Genomic DNA, 20,218 nt, shown 5'->3' on the forward strand with positions numbered 1-20,218 from the left:
TTTTTTTTTTTTTTTTTTTTTTTTTTTTTTTTTTTTTTTTTCATAAAGGCTCATTTCCAAAGGAGAAACTGGACTCCCCAGGCTATGCTGTATTTGAAGGGTGCTCGTAAGTCCCAAGCTCTTTAAGTTTTGAGGAGATGACTTTCTATACCACAGGATTATTCCTGATCTGCTTGGCTCCACACGAGCAGTAAATGCCTAAGGATACTGTGGAGGTAGACGTTCTGAACCCTACCTGGATATACTTAGAATTATTTCTCCTTGTCTTTGAAACCGTGGCATTGCCAGTATTATTATTAATTTTTAAAGAAATTAAATTGAAGAAAGCAACTTCTGGAAGAAGAAAAGCAAACCAGAAGGTACTGAAAATGTATAGAGTTGGAAGCTTGATTGTGAAACCTACTGGAAAAGCAATTCTCTTAAATGAAATAATCTTAAAGGGGGTTTAAGGCATACTGGATATAGCCATCATCCCTTATTCTCACTCAGGCTTTAATTAAAACATCTTCCAAAGCAATAGGTTAAAACACATTCCTATTACAAGCATCTTGCATTGCAGTTGGTATTCAGACCACAAGCAACCTCTTCTAAGAAGAACTTGGATGTCAGGGTTATCGATATTGTTGTAATTAACTCTTGAAAATTAACTTTTGAATTTCTGGTACTAGTACAGAGTTAAAGGAGCATTAAATATAAAATTTAGAGTCAGAAGAGATGATCTTGTCCTCTGATGCAGACCCACATTTAACAGAAACATTTGTGCTTTAAATAATTCTATTCTGAATTGTTTCAAAATCAAAAAGTACCAGGCAAGGTGTGTATTGAGGGATGAAAATTCCTTCAAATAATAAAATAAATAAGTAAAAGATCTCCCCCCCCCCCTTTTTTATTTACTTCTTCCAACTGAATAATGCACTATTATTATTATTATTTATTTTTATAACCTATTTATTTTACTTCTTTTTCATTTTATATCGCAAAATACCTTTGAAAAACAATACTTTATAGACCAGCAAAGAGATTGAAGGCTCTTGAACACATAGGAGTCAAGGAAAAAGTGAGGAAAATACAATAAATTCTTCCATACTACATACAGCTCCTACAGCAGATTAATATATGAATGAAAAGTGCTGGAACAACTCCTTTTTAGAATGAAGTATTTTTGGGAGTGTTCCCATTAAGGATGAGCTATTGCTGATTTGAAAGGACCCCAGGGGGGATAAATGCATCCAATTATATGTTTGTAGAATTATTGCTCTAACTTTGGGTTTTGAAAAGACTACTTTAGGCGTTGTAAGGTAAAAATTACAACTGATTTGCGAGATTGTTTTCACCTTTTCTGACTGTGAGATTGTTTTCACCTTTTCTGACTGTTCTTCTAGAGGGACGTCGATTCATCTCAGATGAGATCCAGCAAAAGGATCTGTATAACAGAATGCAGCTTGGTAAGTACGTGCCCACAGGCTTGTATAGCATATTAATCTTTCCTCAGATTAGGAAAGAAATCTTTAGAAACAGGAGAGGGGTTGTTTTCCTGGAATCATATTTAAGGAAGCACTTTTTTATATAACTTCATTTTGTTATATCCATCATTCCAAAAAGCACATTATAAAGACCGTGTATCTGATTTTCCTTTTATTGTGTACCTATGTGACTTCATGTCCATAAGTGGTGATGTTTGACACTGACCTGGCTGTTAACATGGGATTATTATCAGTCCCTTTGACTTTCTTTTCCCAGTGGAAAAAAATCAAATTAAATTATTAATTATGCTGAACTGACAAATGACGAAAGGCAACAACATTATTTCATGCTAGACAATGTGCATGGAGGAAATAACCCTGTATCAAAATAATACCACATGAAAAAAAAAACAATGTTCTTTTTACTTTCTAAGGAACTCTAACTTAACATCCTTTGGCAAGAAATAGCTAATCTCTTTGGTGTTAGATATTTATCAGGTTGGTTGTGAGTACATAATGTTATAGAGTGAATGAAAGAACAGTAGTTTTTTCTACTTGGCTCTCTAACTGTAAATATAAAAAAGCAAAGAGCAAAATAAAGAAATGCATAAAACACTAACAAACTGGCATCTCCGATTTTGTAATTCTAGAAACACGCAGCCAAAACACAAATCCTTTATCTCTTTCTGAAGCTGCAGCACTGTTCCTTAGTTCCTTACGGAAAGCCCAAGAAAAAGGTAAATGCATGCTTTTTGTTTGTTGGTTTGTTTGTTTGTTTGTTTCAGCCCAGAGCTTTTAAAAGGGGTTTATAAGTACTTAATTTACTAACATGTTAATCTAAAAAGTCAGTCTTGAAATAAGGTGTTCCACAGAGTATATTTTATCAGAGTGTACATTTACACAAACTAGAACATGAATCTGAGAAGTCACAATTGGTAATCTTTTCTATAGTCTACTTTTCATTTGCCTTTCAGATTTTTATTGGTTTAGATTCAAGGGGATGGCTATTTTGATTTGAATTTTCCAAAACAAAACTTCTCTACTGGGACTCCTTTTTCTACGAAATACTGCTTGTGAAATTTTCATTACTCCATTGGCTTTTCTGCCCTGGTAGAAATGCTTAAAAAAGAATTCTAAAAAGCTCCAGAACAGGCGCTGTGGGATTAACATTTGGCTTCTGAGAGCTGTCACTGCCACAACCGACACGGGGTCCCAAGGAGATGTAGAGGCAGAGCCCTGAAATATCCTGAAAAATCCAGTCATCATTCATGTATTCCCAGCTGCCATAGAGCTTGTCCAGCTCTCCCACCTCTGTCTCCTCATCACTTGCTTCCGCAGACTTCTGCTGCATACTTCTGCTTCTCAAATCAAAACCTCAAAACCTGTGCCTTTCACAGCCTCCTACAGCAGAAACCACCTACTGAGTCAGTCTTAAATAACTTGCGTTCCTCCATCTCCTTCAAGCATATTGCACTCCCTTAGATGAAGAGCCCTGTCTCTTGTCACCCAGCTCCCTCATCCTGCAATAGTTCACCTTTCCTCCTTAGACCAGCCTTCCTGCAAAGCTGGTATCCCAAACCCCTCATCTTCTGCTGCATACATGTAGCTCACAATGCTGAGACCCTAAATCTATGCACTCTGTCTCCTGTCATAGAATCATAGAATCATTAAGGTTGGAAAAGACCTCCAGTATTATCTGGACCAACCATCACCCTACTACCAATATCACCCACCAAATCATGTCCCTAAGCGCCAGGTCCAACCTTTCCTTAAACACTCCCAGGGACAGTGACTCTACCACCTCCCTGGGCAACCCATTCCAATGCCTGACTGCCCTTTCTGAGAAGAAATGTCTCCTAATTTCCACCCTAAACTTCCCCTGGTGCAACTTGAGGCCATGCCCTCCAGTCCTATCACTAGTTACCTGTGAGAAGAGGCCTACCCCCAGCTCGCCACAGCTTCCTTTCAGTTAGTTGTAGTTAGTTGTAGTAAGGTCTCCCTTGAGCCTCCTCTTCTCCAGACTAAACAACCCCAGTTCCCTCAGCCGCTTCTCACAGGACTTGTGATCCAGGCCCTTCACCAACTTCACAGCCCTTCACCGGACACACCCCAGGGCCTCAGTGTCCTTCTTGTAGTGAGGGGCCCAAAACTGAACACGGTACTTGAGGTGTGGTCTCACCAGAGCTGAGTACAGGTACCCTTCACCTCTTCAGTTACACAGACTAATTTTTTTCCTATGGCCAGCTCCATTTGGAAGTGGAGATGGGAACAGGGAAGTTGTAAAGGGAAGGATACATGCACCAGTGCTGTGGAGACCCTGTGCTGTACTCCAGCCCCTGGGTGCTGCAAGAGCTTATGCAAGCTCAGGAGCTTGTCCAAGCTATGTTCCTTGCCTCTTTGGTCCAGGTCAGGAAGGAATAGAAGGTGGCTAGAAGCTATCTTTGTGGTATTTTTGGTCTCAGTTGTGAGTTCTTTGTGCAGCCTCTTAATTAAGGTCATCACAATAGGAAAAAGTGCTTTATTTGAATTACGAAATGTGAAGAAAAACCCAAGTGAAATATGAGGTATTTTGTACCTTTTGCATAGACGCATGGTAAGACAGGCCTATTACTGCCTCATTGCCCTTGACATGATCACTAGTGTGCAATAAATAACTTGCCATTGCTGCCATACCACCTCACCTTGTTTATCTAAAGTATACAGCTTTCCTGAAATGAAAACAGAATTTACCTGGTGTATGTGCAGATATCCTTGAACCATTCCTGTCTTTTCCAGTTTCTAGCATCTCCCACTGCACTTCACATAATGCTGAGGCTCTGTGCTCAGCTCTCTCCTCCCTGCCATGGCAGAAGTCTGAAAACCAAAAATTTCAGTGGTGCTTTGAGTGAGAGAGGCAGAATTAACAATGAGCATAGGGCTTTGGACAAACTATATGGGCAATTCTAAAGATAAATCAGTGAAAGGGTCTGTTACTTGTGAGCTAACAAGAAGAGAAAATCCTGTGGAGTTCATGATTCATAAATTTTAGTGGTGTTTTCCTGCCTGCTGTTGCTGTTCAAAAGGAGATAGTGTCTAGCAACACCCCTTAAAAAAAGGTGACACATCTGAGAAAGCTAAGCAAAACTGGCAGCTTGTTTGAAAAATACTCTGGAATAACATTGACATCATCGTAGTAGTAGTCTAACAAAACAATCAAATATGGATAGGCCATATATTTTCAGAAGATCACGTTCAGTTGATTTTAGAATCCTCGACTGAGAGAATTGTGCAAATACAGAGCAAATATATTGTTTTCTTCTGCATGAAAAAATTGTGCCTTTTACTAAAATATTTATCTGGACAATGCTTGTATTTTTGCTCCTCAACAAACAGAAAAATTCCTACATTTAAAATGACAGAAGGCATGATTACTTCTATTTTCATCATTTAGCTAAGCAGACACTAGGGCTGTCCCTGAGGTATATTTATATCCTGAAAACTATGGGTGACTGAACTTTACTTTATCTACATCTTCTTTTTCCCCATTGTGTCTTGTCTTACAGTTGAAGAAGAAAATGGTGATCACCCTGGCTACTTGATGGATAATTTATCAAATTAGAGAAATATTTCAAATTTATTTAACATTTGTATTCTGCATACCCTGAAACCATGATTTGTGTAAACAGAGTATTTCATTCATCCTCACTTAGTTCCAAAAGGGTCACGTATTTATTCATAGCGATGTTTGAATACCAACTGATTAAAAGTTACCTGTTCAGCTAAAGATATTATTTGTAAAGTTCTTGCCTTGTTTAGATAATTTTGTATTTCTCACCCAAAATTTAAAATACACTGTTCCATCTTAGCTGAAAGGATGATTAAAGCTGTCATTTTGCACAATTACTTCATTAAAATCATATTTTCAAAAGTGAGTGGAAAATCTTTTGCTGCCTGCTACCCAGCTGTATATCGGAGCCATTTTTATTTCCAGTTAAGGTGGATTCCTTCACTTCTGTCTCTGTATGTTGATGAAGGCTAGTACACGATCAAGGCCTCAGTAGGGTACATGGCACACAGTCACTACTCCTGCAGGTGGTACAGGTCTCCTGGAGCTGGTGGTGGCACACTAGTTACAAATCTAGTGTCATACATGACAACTGGCACACAGAATATTAGTTGCATCATTCTTGTACATTTTTGTTGTTTTTTAAGTTTTCAAACTGAAATTATAAATATATATAAAATGGTTAATTATTCCATGCTGATAAAGATATATTGAACATTATTCATGCAGCTTTGTGGTCTTACTGCAAAGCCCTCTGTAGTTCTCATGTAATTAAAAAATAGCCATATGGTTCTTGTGTCCAAGCAACTATGTTTTATTTTTTTAACCTTTAGCCCTGGTCCTGCTCTTCATCATTTAATACTACTTTCCTCAGATCTTTCTCATGACACTGCTAATTAATTTTGTTAAGTCACACTGCTTCTCCTCAACACAAAGAAATGCATCTGAAGAGGAATTAATTTCTATCATGTGGCCATAGGCATTTTCAGTAATTGTTTTTAGTTTATGTCACTTCATGAAGGAACACAGAAAAAATCAAAATCTCCTTGTTTGTTTATTTATAAGCTGTAATATATCTATCAATAGCAGTGTACACTATATGACAGAATGAATTCATGATGAATTTCATCTAAGAACCAATAGTATCCACCTCAATCTTTTCATTCATTTAGTAACTCTTTGTTTCAAGCATGTTCTGAAAGTGCATTAAGTTAATTTTCACCAAAATTTGCTGTATGATCAATCAGTATTAAGACAAAAAGTAGGACATCTGATTTAGTATTCTGAAATTTATGTCCCTCTAAATGTCCAAGAAATACAAAAACTGTACTAATCTCATTCTCCATTGATGTTTGTATGTATTCCTGTGGATCTAAGCTCACTAGTTTAAACTTTTTTTTTTTTTTTTTTTTTTTTTTTTCCCAAGTATCAGGAACCAGAACAATTCTGTCTTAGGATAGAGCTGTTTGCGAAACCCCAGTATTTTCAATATGGCAGATAATTGCTTATATAACATAAAGCTGCTACTAACCTTGTCAGATGACAGTATCTGTTAGAAATCCGGAGCATTTAAGTTAGTCAGTCTGTTGCCTTGACTGAATGAGAAGCCATTCCCCCTAATATTGCACATTCAAAAGGTAGAAATGTTTTGCCATACTTAAAACTGCCTTGCTACTGATATCTGGTCCTAACATACAAGGCAGAACTACAATAAGCCTAGAGGTGGGAGGCAGAGGTCGCTTTGCCCCCTGCAGGACTATTTCTGAGAAGACTGAACATGATATACACTTTAGTTATATCTCAAAAATTGTGCACTTTCTGTCACGGGGCTGGTGCTCACAACGTGTGAGCATGACAAAAAAAAACATAGCTGGATTTATACAAGATGTCATGCCAACTCTCTGTTCCTGCTAGGAAACTCAAATACCTTCAGTACATCTATCTAAGTGAACCTGCAATCATGATCATACATGTTGCTTATTTTTCTCCTTGTCTAGAAAGAAAAAGTGTAGCTCTCTTAATGCAACCCCAGCAAAACCCTTCCAGATTCAATACTGTCAGGGCTGTGTCTCCATCATTTAGTGAGATTTACAGTTACGTGTGTAGTTATCATATCTTCCAGCACTGCAATGATGCTGGGTCTGGAATGATGATAAACAGATGTTCACCAGCTTGTCACTACTAGAACATTTTTAGGCAACAAAGGAAGTGCTGGAACATTCTCAGATGATGTTAATGCAAATTACAGGGAATTTGGGGTGAAATGCTTTTCTTCAGTACAACAGTGCATTGAGATACAAGCAATAATGTTAAGCTTCCTGCATTTTTTTTATTTTTTATTTTTTAAGAGAAAGTTAACTTTCAATCAATATGACCTTTACATGTTCTTTTAGAATCACAGAATCATTTAGTTTGGAAAAGACCTCTAATATCATCAAGTCCAACCATTATCCTAGCACTGCCAAATCTAGTGTCAAACTATGCCCCTAAGCACCACATCCACGTGTCTTTTATATAGCTCTAGGGATGGGGACTCAGCCACTTCCATGGGCAGCCTGTTCCAATGCATCTTAACCCTTTAAGTGAAGACATTTTTTCCTAATATCCAACCTAAGCCTCCCTTGGCACAACTTAAGGCTGTTTCCTCTTGTCCTAACACTTGATGCCTGGGAGAAGAGACCAAGCCCCAGCCCACTACAACCTCCTTTGAAACAGCTGTAGTGAGTGACAAGATCTCCCCTGATACCTTTTCTAGACTGAATAAACCCAGTTCCCTCAGCTGCTCATCATAAGATCTGTTTTCTGGACCCCTCACCAGATTTGTTGCCTTTCTCTGGACACGCTCGAGCACCTCAATGTCCCTCTTGTAGTGACAGGCCCAAAACTGAACACAGTAGTCGAGGTGCAACCTCACCAGAGCTGAGTACAGGGAGACGATCACTTCCCCAGTGCTGCTGGCCACGCTGGTTCTGACACAGTCCAGGCTGTGGTTGGCTTTCTTGGCCATGTGAGCACACTGCTGGCTCATATTCAATTTGCTGTCGACCAATACCCCCTGGTCCCTTTCCACTGGGCAGCTTTCCGGACACTATTCCCCCAGCCTGTAGTGTTGCATGGGGTTATACCACAAGTGCATGATCTGGCACTTAACCTTGTTGAACTTGGCCTTGGCCTGTCAATCTAGCCTATCTAGATCCCTCTGTAGAGCCTACCTACCCTCGATCAGATCAACACTTGTACCCAGCTTGGTGTGGTCTGCAAACTTACTGAGGGTGCACTCAACCCCCTTGTCCAGATCATTGATAAAGATACTGAAGAGAACTGGCCCCAGTACTGAGCCCTGGGGGACAACACTTGTGATCAGCTGCCAACTGGATTTAACTCCATTCACCACAACTCTTTGGGCCTGGCCACCCAGCCAAATTTTTACCCAGCAAAGTGTACACCCATACAAGCCATGAGCAGTCAGTTTCTCCAGGAGAATGCTGTAGGGAATGGACCCTCAAACATTATGTTCATTGACTCTGCAAGGTAACTGATTAAATCCACTGCAACGAAGAACATACATTTTTGAGTTCACAGAATGCAGTTCTCCACTTAGTAAAGTGCATGAAGAAAATACATGTGGTATCTTTGTTTTCACTGCTTTAATATGAAAAATACTTATTAATAATTTTTAATTACTTCGTAAGTGGCTAAACAATAGTGACTCCTTTTAAATCCGTTTAAGTTTTTGCCATAAAACTTTAACATGTCTTCTGAGAATAGGTATTTTTGTCAGTTATCCAAATCAGCTTAAGAATGAAAGTCCAATTTTCAAACTGATATTAGGTGACCAAAAATACAGATAGGCACTTAATCACTTTCATTCTATATGAACATGGTAAGAACCATGTCTTCAAGTGTTGGTTAAGTGTTTGAAAGGTAGGTATCTAATCAAAGCTGGCCATGTAAGCTCTCTCCAGAAATGACAGTGAAGGTAAATACCTCCAGAGGTCAGATCATCCTACCTGCTGAGGAACAGCCTGAATCAATTTCTGGAAATGTCTTTTCTTAAACAACTTGAGAAATTCTTGATTTCAAACTTCAAAATAAAAGATGGATCTCCTTCCTAGTGTTTTCATGTTAAGATCTACTTCTGAAAATCTTTTTCAGGCCCTCTATGCTTCTCTGAAAATTAAAATACCTTTGAAAACCGTAACGCACATTAGATGTCTGGTTTTCATTGTAAGGTTCATTTATTCCCCAAACACTTTGAAAAGAAGTTTCATGTGCTTTTTACAAATTATGTCTGTGGGGAAGATATGTTTTCGGAATTAGTTTAGAATTATTTTTTAAGATTAGGTTTCTTCCACAGAAGTGAAATAGAGCATGAACTAATGGGGCAATAGGAAGAATTGAAATGCACAACTTTGAATGTTTTCACATTGCTCTGTGGCATGTAGGTTTGCCTGCATGGGAAGGTGTTACTTAAGCATTTTTTGTCATTTTCTTTAATCAAATAACATTAATTTCCTCCCTGAACTAGTTGGTTAACAAACTTAATGTAAGACATGATGAAAACAATTAAAGAAACATACCAGAGGAATCAGAAAATAAATGCTGCTGTTTATTCAAATCTGCTGTTTATTCAAATCTGCTGTTTATTCAAATCTGCTGTTTATTGTGGGTCTAAATGACTTCAGGAAGATGACTTAATTTAACTCTAAAATTCAAATGTCCACTGCATAAAACTTTATATTGTTCCACAGTATATTTTACCACTGAATCAAGACACTTCAACATGCTGTAAAAAAATGTTTTAAATTATGTAAACTTACAGTAAGATAAACAGCATAAGGAAAAATAAAGACCATTTTGTTTTCAGTAAAGCTTTTTTAACCCTGATAAGGTTTCCTCAGTGTAGCACTTTTTTTCTCTACATTTTCTGATCTCTGGTTTAAAGATCATGTCAGTTTGGGAGGGGAAAATGGGGGACATAAATGAAGCAAGAGTTCATTTGGAACAACCTTAATAGAGCTATCAGCACGAACCATGATTAATATAGACAATTATGCAGACAAAGGTATGATCTACAGTTTGTATAAGCTCCTGAGGGGACTGTCACATTCTCTAGGTTTACTAAGCTTGAGAAATGTCTTCTACCTTGACCGGGCACAGAGGAATTGTCATTTAAACTACTTTCAAGGTGAAATAATATTAGGCTTCCCAACAGTGTAACTCAAGTAACATTTAAGATTCTCCTAATCACAATACACTGTCCTTAACACAAAGCTTGCCAAACCTACAGGAGAAACTCTTGAATGGATGAAAAGACCCTGATACAGTGAGAGCAACACATTCAGTTCCTGTACTCTCCATGCTGCTTCGTCTTTCCTTGTGGTAATACTCCAAGGGGAAAAGGAGATTTGATGTTTTGCCTATCCCTTTCAGCCTCTTCATCCTCATCATATCTTTCATCCTCATCTTCATCTTCGCCTTCACTGTGGTGAGGGCTGGAATGCTGAGAGACAGAAGGTGATGGTGGCACTGATGAAGGCCTGGGGTACCTGAAACCTTCCGTCTGGTAGAGAGAGAAGCAAGTTGTACATGTTAACACAGTGTTCCTCAGTTGGTTGTGTACAGCAATTAAAGGCAGTCAGCACTTCAAGGCAAACCATTGGTGATGGCACGTAAGCTAGACCACTTCAAAATTACCCTTGAATACAGGTCCTCTCAGTCCTTCTCTGATAGGAAGCATGTGCCTGTATGGCAGTGGTCTTTAGCTTGTATCATAAATAATATACTTCCTTTCCAGCATTGTTTCTATGACTTACTGAGCATTAAAACCCTCAATGCTACATGAAATTCTCCTTAACTCTCTAGTCAGAATGTTCTGACTGAAATTCAGAATTAGTCTGAAGTTTTGAACAATTTTCTAGTTATACGTCAATTTCTGCAAAACCAGAGCCAAACAAGGAGGCCTGAGCCTCCTTTCTTCTTATTATTTCAAAACTTGAGTTGCTTTGGGGGTGTCTGGAGATTTGGTTCAAATAGCATGGATCTTAGACTGAATTTGAGCAGCATCCCTTTTAAAATTGGTGCTAACGTGCTACACAAGAACTGATTGAAAATATGCCTTTAAACTGGACCCCTTGCAGTTCCAGCCAAGCCTCCTCCTCACATACCCTGTTTAGATGAATGCAGTGTTTTGCCTCATTTTCTCTTGATAACTTTTCCCAGCTTCCCTTTTATTATTGGATTTGTGCAGAACATCTCCATGGGGTTTACCAGAAGCTGCCTCCTTTCTAATAGGAATTGCAAGGACCAGTTCTTCACCTGGTCTAAAGTGGCACAGTCCCATCCAGAGCACTCTAAATCACTGGAATAACTGTCCCTGTATTGCATATGGTATCCTCACTGCTTGCAATTGATACCATTACAACTCATGACTGGAGATTGGGTCTACAACTTAAGATTTTAACTGTGAGTTAATTTATCTGCAGTTAGAACAAACCTTGCTGACTGACTCTCTCTCAACCACACACACATTCTCTTTCTTTCTCTCTGTAAAGCAGCCAAAATGCAGATGAACTCATCTCCAAAAGCAGACTGTACCTTTGGTGGAGCACTTGGTTCCATCTCAAATTTATCAGGGAATGTTCTGCTGAGGGCCAAGTGTCTGGCATGCATGTAATACTGCAACATAAAAGAGAAACCTTTACAAGTCAAGGAAGAGGGTGGATTTATGCAGAAAAAAAAAAAAAAAAAAAAAAAAGGGAATGTAACATGAATATCTTCTCAAAGGTGATGCTTATCAAAGGCTGAACATGTGTTTGGCTAAAGAGAATCCAAGTGGTTTTGCTACCTGTAACAAACACACCACTGTGAGGTAATGATCTCCAAAGTAGAACCAAAGCTGGAACAGAAGCTGAATAAGGTTCTTTTAAGTCTGAGGTGTACCAAGTTGGAAAATAGCACTCATCTCAGTCAGTGTAGTTTGGTGTAGAGTGACGGGCATTCTTTATCCCTCAAGACAGAACTGTGTCTTTTTAAAACCAGGAAATTTTACATCTCTAAATGTGTATGTGTATATACTTAAACTTTGGGCTCATTCTTGCATATAGAGCATGTGTAACAGTTACAAAGAAGAAACATTTATGAATTTCTGAGGCTTGGCATATACAAATTTGGTAAAAATATCTGATGGATCCATTATACTCACCAGTCTCCATCACCTGTATTAAAAAAAAGTATCTTGTGTCAGTCTTGTATTGTGTCATGCGTAATATAAACAGAAAGGATCTCACACAGATACCAAAGCAGAGCAAGGTCCAAAATCATTACAAAACTGACAAATACGGATCCTTCCACTCCCTTGCTCCTGTGGACTTAATACTGCTTTGCTATTTCTTAGTAGGTGGTACTGTGGTGTTTTCTATGTCAAATCAAAAACACTGTTTTGTCTTTAAGGTACAGATTTAGTTTAGGAGTTCTGACGAGCCACAAGGCCCAGCAGCCTTTCAGGAAGAATGGATAGAATCATAGGATCATTAAGGTTGGACAAGATCATCCTAGATCATCTGGTCCGATCATCACCCTACTACCAATGTCACCCACTAAACCATGCCCCTAAGCACGAGGTCCAACTTTTCCTTGAACACCCACAGGGATGGCGATGCCATCACTTCTCTGGGCAATCCGTTCCAATGCCTGACTGCTCTTTCTGTGAAGAAATAGGATCCTTGAAAAGAGTCCAGATGACTTTGGAGCACAAATTTTACTCAGTGTAGGGGTGCTGTTGTTCTCAGAGTCACAAACTTTTTGCATTGACCTAGCATGAGGGGTACAAAAAAACTCAGCGTGATTGGCTTCTACTTTACCTATTCAGTTAAGTCAAGTCCCTCCTTACCACTGGACAATGGAAGCATTACACTGAAGCATTTACACTGTAAAGGCGGGCTTTGTCTTTAGCACCTTTGATTGGTGCCTTTCAGAACAGGGATGCCTCCTTGCACTGTAGCATGATGCTGAAGACAGACACTGTGTCTGGAGTTTTTAATACCTCTATTAATAGTTTCACACACCCTGCCTAGGTATCTCCAGTCCAACAGATCTGAAAGCCTCTCAGTTCGGTTTCTTTGGATGATCCTCTGGCGACGGGACTGCTGACAAAATCCATACAGAAACTGAGTCAGCTGGTTGCATGATTCATCAGGTGAGCGGAACCTCCTGTCAACTATGTAGATCCCTAAAGGACACAAAAAAGGAGATGAGTTGAATTGGAAGTGACCTCTTACATTTCCATTCTACTTTCTGCCACATAGACTTACAAACATTACATGTGTTACATGTCCTTTTTAATGATGGGAGGCAGTTAGTTATAACTGGAACATTTTCTACTATTTTGATGGCATTCAAAGATGCAGGAAAATATGTATTTTTTACTTCAATTTTCTTTACCTTTCAAGCTGAAATACAGCAGATTACTCAAAACTTAGAGGCTTTCTTGTTGTTTGTCTTGTGTAAATATGTCCAAAAGGATTCATGATTTTCTTGATAAAGACATATCACTTTTTTCTCCCATAATTTTTAAAATACTGTCTGCTTAAAAAATATCTAATGCATTCCAAGTTTGCAGTAAAATTTAGAAATGTGGATGGTCAGAATCAGTCTGTAGGACATGGGCTGTGTTTTCAGTACAAACACAAGTGTCTTGCACAGAGACAGCTAACTCACACCCATTAATCAATGTTCAACTCTGGCTGAGAGAGGGCCGGGGTAAACTTTGCCTCTGTGTAGTTTGCCAAGATCAATACATTATTCTTGCCCCCAGGGTGTTGGAAAGAAATGGGGGCTAGACTTCAGTTATCTCAATAGACAAGACAGACGCACAACTACCTTAACTGAACTGCTTGGTGTTCCCTAGGAATGTATAAGTTACGTCAATGTCCACACCCATGTTTTTGCAGAGAAGAGCAAGTGACCCATGCTCTCTGTATATATATATATATATAAATATATATATATTATAATGTCCTGCTGGAGCTCCTGCCTGGCCCTGCTCTGGCCAGTCCATGGGAGCAACCTTGGGTTCTGTGCGGCTCATGGTGACCTAAGCCCCATGTCTGGCCAGTCTCCATCTAAGACCTGAGATTGCACACTTGATGAAACAGTGCTGGGGACAGGGGAGACCACGGGCCACAGACATAAGATGTGGGAAGCGAGGAGCTGGACAACACACTCCTTCCTGGAGACGTGCCACCCTTGATAGGCAAAGTCAAAGGCCAGCACCCATCCAGGTAGAGCAAAGGTAAGAAATACAAGTGCAAACAGCGATGGCCCATCTGTTCAACCGCCTTCCCCAGATTTGCCACAGCTCTCGTGGCATGGTTGGGCATAACAACGTGAGAAAAAGGCAATAGCAAATATATTCAGGGAAATATAAAGTATTAGAAACGTTATGGAGGATGGCATAAAAGCTCTACAGACGGCTCCAAGCCATATGGCAAATGGCAACACAACACCAGCTGGCATTACACTATGTATCTGTGCCAAAGGAGGTGTTAGTAATCTCATGAATGCCAGTGGTTGTCTTTACATAGACTGATGGAAAAGCAAAGAAACAGATGTAATGAAAACCAAAAGGCACGCTCATGCTTTTCATAAACTGGAAACACATTCTACAGGTGGGGTGCAATATGGACAACATGTCCCTGGAGATCCACCAGCTATAGCTGGGATCTGCATGTGCATGCATGTGATCTGACACAGCCTGGCCAGCAGCAGAGACCCTGCAGGTGGCTGCCAGGGCACAGGGCAGGGAAAAAGACGATGGGAAGCCTTGATGGGAAGATGGGAACCCAGTCTGGTTGGTCCCAATAACTTAAGAGAGCATGTAGGAACACAGGAATGTTCATTGCTGCAGGGCTGTCAGACTGAGGGCTTCAAGGCTGGGAGACAGCACTGGCTGAGCTCCCTGCACCACTAATTATGGGACAGGGGCTCTGAGGCTGCTTGAGGGGTCCGGGCAGGGGGTGGGAGGGCAGAGGGTCCAAGCCACAAGTTGAGGGATCCAGGTGGGTTGCTGGGTGGCCAGGAGGGGGAGGTTCCGTGCCACTACCTGAGGGATCTGGGCAGGGGTGGTGGGCAGAGAGGGTTTGAGTCACTTCAAGAGGGATCTGGGCAGGGGAGGTGGGAGGACAGAGGGGCCAGGCTGCTACTTGACAGATCCGGCAAGGGTGCTGGGTGGGCAGAGGGGCAGAAAGAGTGGCTGTGCTGCTACCTGAGGGGTCTGGGTAGGGCTGCTGGGTGGAGAGAGGGTCTGTGATGCTAGTTAAGGGATCCCAGCTGGGGTGCTGGGCAGAAAGAAGGCCTGTACCGCCACTTGACAGGCCTGGGCTGGGGAGATGGGAGGGCGAGGGTTTGTGCTGTCATTAAAGGAGTCACAGAAGGGGTGCTGGTTGGAAAGAGGGGCTCTATGCCTCTTAAAGGATTTGGGCAGGGGTGGTGGGAGGGCAGAGGGGCTCTGCTGCTACTGGAGGGATCAGGGAATGGCTGCTGGGTGAACTGAGAGTCTGTGCTGCTTATTACGGGATCCCAGAACGGGTACTGGGTGGAAAGAGGGGTTCTGATGCTAATTGTGGGATTCTGGCAGGGGTGGTAGGTGGAGAGAGGGTCCAAGCCACTACCTGAGGCACGAATTATAAGATCCCAAGAGTGACACAGGGCATATAGAGGCCCCTGTGCACCCCTGTCCTCTTGCCAGAGGCAGGCAAGGCAGCATGTGTTGCAGGGTACTTGCCCCCAGACTCTCTGCTGGCAGCCCTGGCAGGGGGGACCAGCGAGCAGCCCCCTGGCCCTGGCCCAGGGCAGCATATTGGGTTTACGTGGCAAGGCTTTGGTAGTGGGGGGCTGCAGAGGTGGCCTCTGTGAGAAGAGTCCAGCAGCTGCCCCATGTTAGATAAGGGCCAGTTTCAGCTGGCTCCAAAGGGACCCACTGCTGGACAGAGTCGAGCCAGTAGTTGATGTTGTTTGTGCCTCTGTGAGAGTAGATTTAAGAAAGGGGGAAGGGGGGGAGAGGGATTGCACAAATGTGCAACAGCAGCTGGGAAAGAGAGGAGTGAGAACCAGCCCTGCATTCCCCAGGGTCATTGCAGAAGGAGGGCAGGAGGTGCTCCAGGCATGCAGCAGAAGTTCCCCTGTGGCCTGTGGAGAGGCCCCTTGTGGAGCAGGCTGTCCCCCTGCAGTCCATGGGTCCCACTTAGAGCAGATGTCCACGCTGCAGCCTGTGGAGGAGCCCCTCATGGTGCAAGTGGATGTGGCCTGGAGGAGGCTGCGGCCCATGGAGAGCCCCTGCAGGAGCAGGCCCCGGGCCGGAGCTGCAGCCCGTGGAGAGGAGCCCACGCAGGAGCAGGGGGTCTGGGAGGAGCTGCTGCCCGTGGGGGACCCATGCTGGAGCAGTTTTCTCTTGATGGATGGACCCCATGGAATGGACCCATGTCAGAGCAGTTCTTGAAGAGCTGCTGCCTGTGGGAAGCCCATACAGTATCAGTTTGGGAAGGACTGCATCCAAGAAGAGGGACTGTGAAGGAGCAGTGGAGATGAAGCATCAGGGACTGACCGCAGCCCCCAGTCCCCTGAGCCACTTTGGTGGGAGGAGGTGGAAGAGGATGGATCAGGGAAGGTGTTTATAGTTTGTTTTCCAGAAAAGAGAGCTGTTGTGGTGGAGCTCGGCTGCCTACCTGAGTAAAACCACCACAGTCAGGGGAGTGCCTCCCACTTGGGACACTGATCTCTGTGCAGAGGGGGGTCTGCAGCAGTCCCCCAGCTGTGCCTGGGGCACCCATGGAGCTGTGGGGCCAGAAGGGTCTCCTGCTGATGTGGGAAGAGCGGGGTGTATGGGGATGATACAGCCCTAAGAAGTGGGTCGGGGAAGCAGAGAAGCTTGTTGGACCTGATGCACCCAGGGGTCCCTTCCAGCCCCAGCCTCTGACCTTTCCATTTGCAGACCCTGCCAGAAAGCATGGGCATGCAATTTTAAACAGTGTTATCTCAAGATTTTCCAATTATGGAAAGGGTGCTTCAAGGGTTAAGTAAGACTAGATTAATGCTTAATTCAAGACCAGGTTAGATGAGGCCCTGAGCAACCGCATCTAGTGGGTAGCATCCCTGCCTGTGGCAGGGGGGTTGGAACTAGATGATCTTTGAGGTCCCTTCCAATTAGAGTCATTCTGTGATTCTATGAAGTGCTAGGAGACGCTATGATTCTATAATTCTAACTGGTTTTTGGAGCTTTGGATGTATTCCCCCAGTGAACTCCATTGCAATAGTGAAAGCATGAGAGTGAGAAGTTGAAGCACTGTTGCTGTGCTTTTTGATTTCCTAATGCAGAGGCACTATTTTGATACGGTGTTAAAAAAAAATAAAATTTACCATAAGCAGCTGGGTCAGCAACATGTTCCTGCATGAAACAGCCAAATCCAGAAAGGTTTGTGGTCACACTGGGAATGCCCATCACAGTACATTCAGCTGCCAAAAGAAACAGACAAAAAGTGTTTCAGGGCAGTAAGTTTTGAATGATTTCACCCTGAGAGAAAAAAAGAAAAAGAAACAGGCTGACCAAGGTCCCGTAAAACTAGAGCTGCTCTGAAAATGACAAGGGAAAACTATTATGCTTTGCTGTGGATTTAGAGGAAAAGAAAAAAAAAAAAAAGGAAGAAAGAAAAAATAGAATTTTAAAGAGAAAATTTCGCACTGTGAAATTAGCCTGGTGTTTCCCAGCAGCTAAATTGAAAACTTTCTGGGAGTCCAGTGTTGAAACAGAGAATCCCAACATATGGTCTGGACTGTTCATTTGGAGTTTAAATTGAGGCCTGTTATATGCAAATGTTCATTAGGTGTTTATGACTATTTGGAAAATTGAATCAGTTGCACGAGCAGGTTAAACTTTGTATTTTGATATTCATTGTTTGTAAACTGGTCACTATAGCAACAACAAAGAAAGCATCATTAATTTAGGATTGCTTTCATAGTAGATGTGGAACCAGTTTCATAAAATTATAAAATGTACACATCTTTTGTAGTTATTTCTGTCATTTCTGTAAGCAAGAATAACTATTTAGTCAGGTTTAAATAGTTTTTTGCTGATGAATTTAAGCCTATCCTATGGCAGCAATTAGATAAAGTAAAATACTCTAGTCTTTGAAATGCTGAAAGCCGCCTACACGCCCTTCATTCCTATGACAATAAAGCAGGTGTCTATAAAAAAGAGCTACAAATCCACCTAAAAAACCACCACTTTTTGTTTCTCAGAGAATTAAATGGGTATATTGACAAAGAGAATAATTTTTGCATTGGTAAAAGAAAGAGAAGCTATTCTTTTAACTAGCATAAATCACAGTTTTCCTCAAAACTGTTAGCAGTCTAAATTTTCTGGCCAGGTTACTTCAAAGTTACCTGGTTGTCACATTTTCTTTATAGTTTAGCTGAGACTTGAACAGGAAGAGAAATTGCTGGAATGCAAGACCGTTGTCTTAGCTGGAATTAGATAGGTCTCTTACTTGGAGAGAAATAGCTCTGGAGAATGATCAACTTCGCAAAATTTTTTATTCTGATTCATTGGCTTGCAGCAAATGCACTTCAGAGGAGCATCTAAACTTTTAAATCTGTGTCAAGATTACAGAAGATGTTTTGGAGGACATAAAAAAAAAACAGACACCTAGTATTTGATCTTCACAAGTATTCAAGTTTATAGTTTGCACAGATTTCATTAGGTGTTAAGTTCCTTATGTAAATTTTGGATCTATTTTTTTTAATGTAAGAAACTACAAGCTTTCTGTATCTTTAGAAACTTCCCTTTAAGTCTGTGATATTCACCATCACTTTATGTAAGCGTTTGTGGTAAGTATCTTAGATATGGTGTTACATACATCTATCAAAACTGCTATCTTGAATTAAATCCACTGAAGTATGTCTGCTGGTAGCAACAGAGTTGTTGCTTTAAGTTTTTCAATATGCATATTCCTCTAAATCTTTGTTTAAAATACTTGAATCAAGTTAAAAATTAAGTTTTTAAAAAAATGATTTTTTTTCTAAAGCCACAGAAAATCAAAAGATTACATGTTAGTATGGGAAAGGGTCCAGCGCAGGGACAAATTTGAGTAGTTGTCAGTCAGTAGATGCCATTTTATACCACCTGGCCCCCAAATTTTGCCAGCAGTAAGACCTTTGCACTGCAGAGGAAACAGAGTCAAAAGAGTTTTTTCAGCACCCCAGAAGAATGTGGCTGTAAAGCTATTCTGCATCAACAGATTGTGTATTCATCTTTGATACTAGTTAAATGTACAGATTGCCTACCTGGAGTGTAACCCCAGGGTTCATAGTATGATGGAAACACACCCAGGTGACAGCCTCTAACAAACTCCTCATAGTCCAAGGGAAGCAATGGGCTGGTTGAAGAAAGAAACTCTGGATGTAGGATCACCTGGATATTCAAAACTTACATTAGAGGTGAAAGGAAACTACCAATACATTTTAATTATCAATATGCTTAAGCAATTTCTTCACTCTCATCTTTTCCCAAGTACTTGGACAACACCTCCTTTGCCCATCCTGTTACCTATGTCAATTCTCACACTAAAATACTTTCTCTTGTAATGAGCCCACATGCATGGGTCTTGTCCTGGAAATAATACTGATAATGAACATTATTTTTTGGACAAGTCTTTGACTTTATCCTTCCTGATCAAAAAAGACCATGCACATTGTGAATTATGTCAAAGGCTGTGACATTTAGCATTTCTAAATTGGTTCTCTTGGTCGGCTGTACAAGATACAAACAGAGTATAAAGACATCTTGTTCTGGAGGAGGCCTCATGTGGACACAGCACTCCTGAGCTTCCAGCTGAAATATAGGAATACTTATGGTGTTCAGAGGGTCTTTTAAGAACTGAAAGAATTTTGAAACCAGGCATATTATAACCCGATCATCACAATCCTGTGCCTGGACTAACTGATCCTGTTGAAAGATAAAGCTTATTAGCTTAGGTTAATGTCCCTCTTCCAGGACCCAAGCTAATTTATTTTCATGACTCTGTTCAGCTTGGGGTCACTGCCCCATATTCCACTGACAAGTAGAGAAGAACCTTGTGTAGGTTGTCCAGTCAGCTTTGGTAGAAAGAAGTATGAGGCAAGGGTTTAACCTCTGGGCCTTTCTTCCCCAAATTAACAT

The 20,218-nt window shown here is 41.2% G+C and overlaps 2 protein-coding genes across 5 annotated transcripts in view; one reads left to right on the forward strand and one right to left on the reverse strand.

The window, feature by feature from the left end:
• SPX (spexin hormone) overlaps positions 1 to 5,810 on the forward strand; it is a 7,152-nt gene extending 1,342 nt beyond the window's left edge. The window contains exons 3-6 of the mRNA XM_035311049.1: positions 49 to 106; positions 1,383 to 1,445; positions 2,114 to 2,200; positions 5,006 to 5,810. Of these exons, the coding sequence (XP_035166940.1) occupies positions 49 to 106; positions 1,383 to 1,445; positions 2,114 to 2,200; positions 5,006 to 5,061 (264 nt within the window). The 3' untranslated portion in view covers positions 5,062 to 5,810. The remainder of the gene's footprint in view (positions 1 to 48; positions 107 to 1,382; positions 1,446 to 2,113; positions 2,201 to 5,005) is intronic.
• A 3,849-nt stretch (positions 5,811 to 9,659) lies between these two features.
• Positions 9,660 to 20,218, reverse strand: part of GYS2 (glycogen synthase 2) — a 50,127-nt gene continuing 39,568 nt past the window's right edge. For 3 of the 4 annotated variants that reach the window (XM_035311028.1, XM_035311015.1, XM_035311014.1), the window contains 5 exons: positions 19,345 to 19,471; positions 17,422 to 17,517; positions 13,074 to 13,237; positions 11,605 to 11,685; positions 9,660 to 10,570 (listed from right to left, as the gene is read on the reverse strand). In XM_035311028.1, coding sequence (XP_035166919.1) covers positions 10,349 to 10,570; positions 11,605 to 11,685; positions 13,074 to 13,237; positions 17,422 to 17,517; positions 19,345 to 19,471 — 690 coding nt within the window. In that variant the 3' untranslated portion in view covers positions 9,660 to 10,348. Of the gene's footprint in view, positions 10,571 to 11,604; positions 11,686 to 13,051; positions 13,238 to 17,421; positions 17,518 to 19,344; positions 19,472 to 20,218 lie in introns of all 4 variants that reach the window. The other variant, XM_035311021.1, reaches the window with a different exon arrangement.

This window comes from Oxyura jamaicensis, chromosome 1, assembly GCF_011077185.1.
Source record: "Oxyura jamaicensis isolate SHBP4307 breed ruddy duck chromosome 1, BPBGC_Ojam_1.0, whole genome shotgun sequence".
Classification (NCBI taxonomy): Eukaryota; Metazoa; Chordata; class Aves; order Anseriformes; family Anatidae; genus Oxyura; species Oxyura jamaicensis.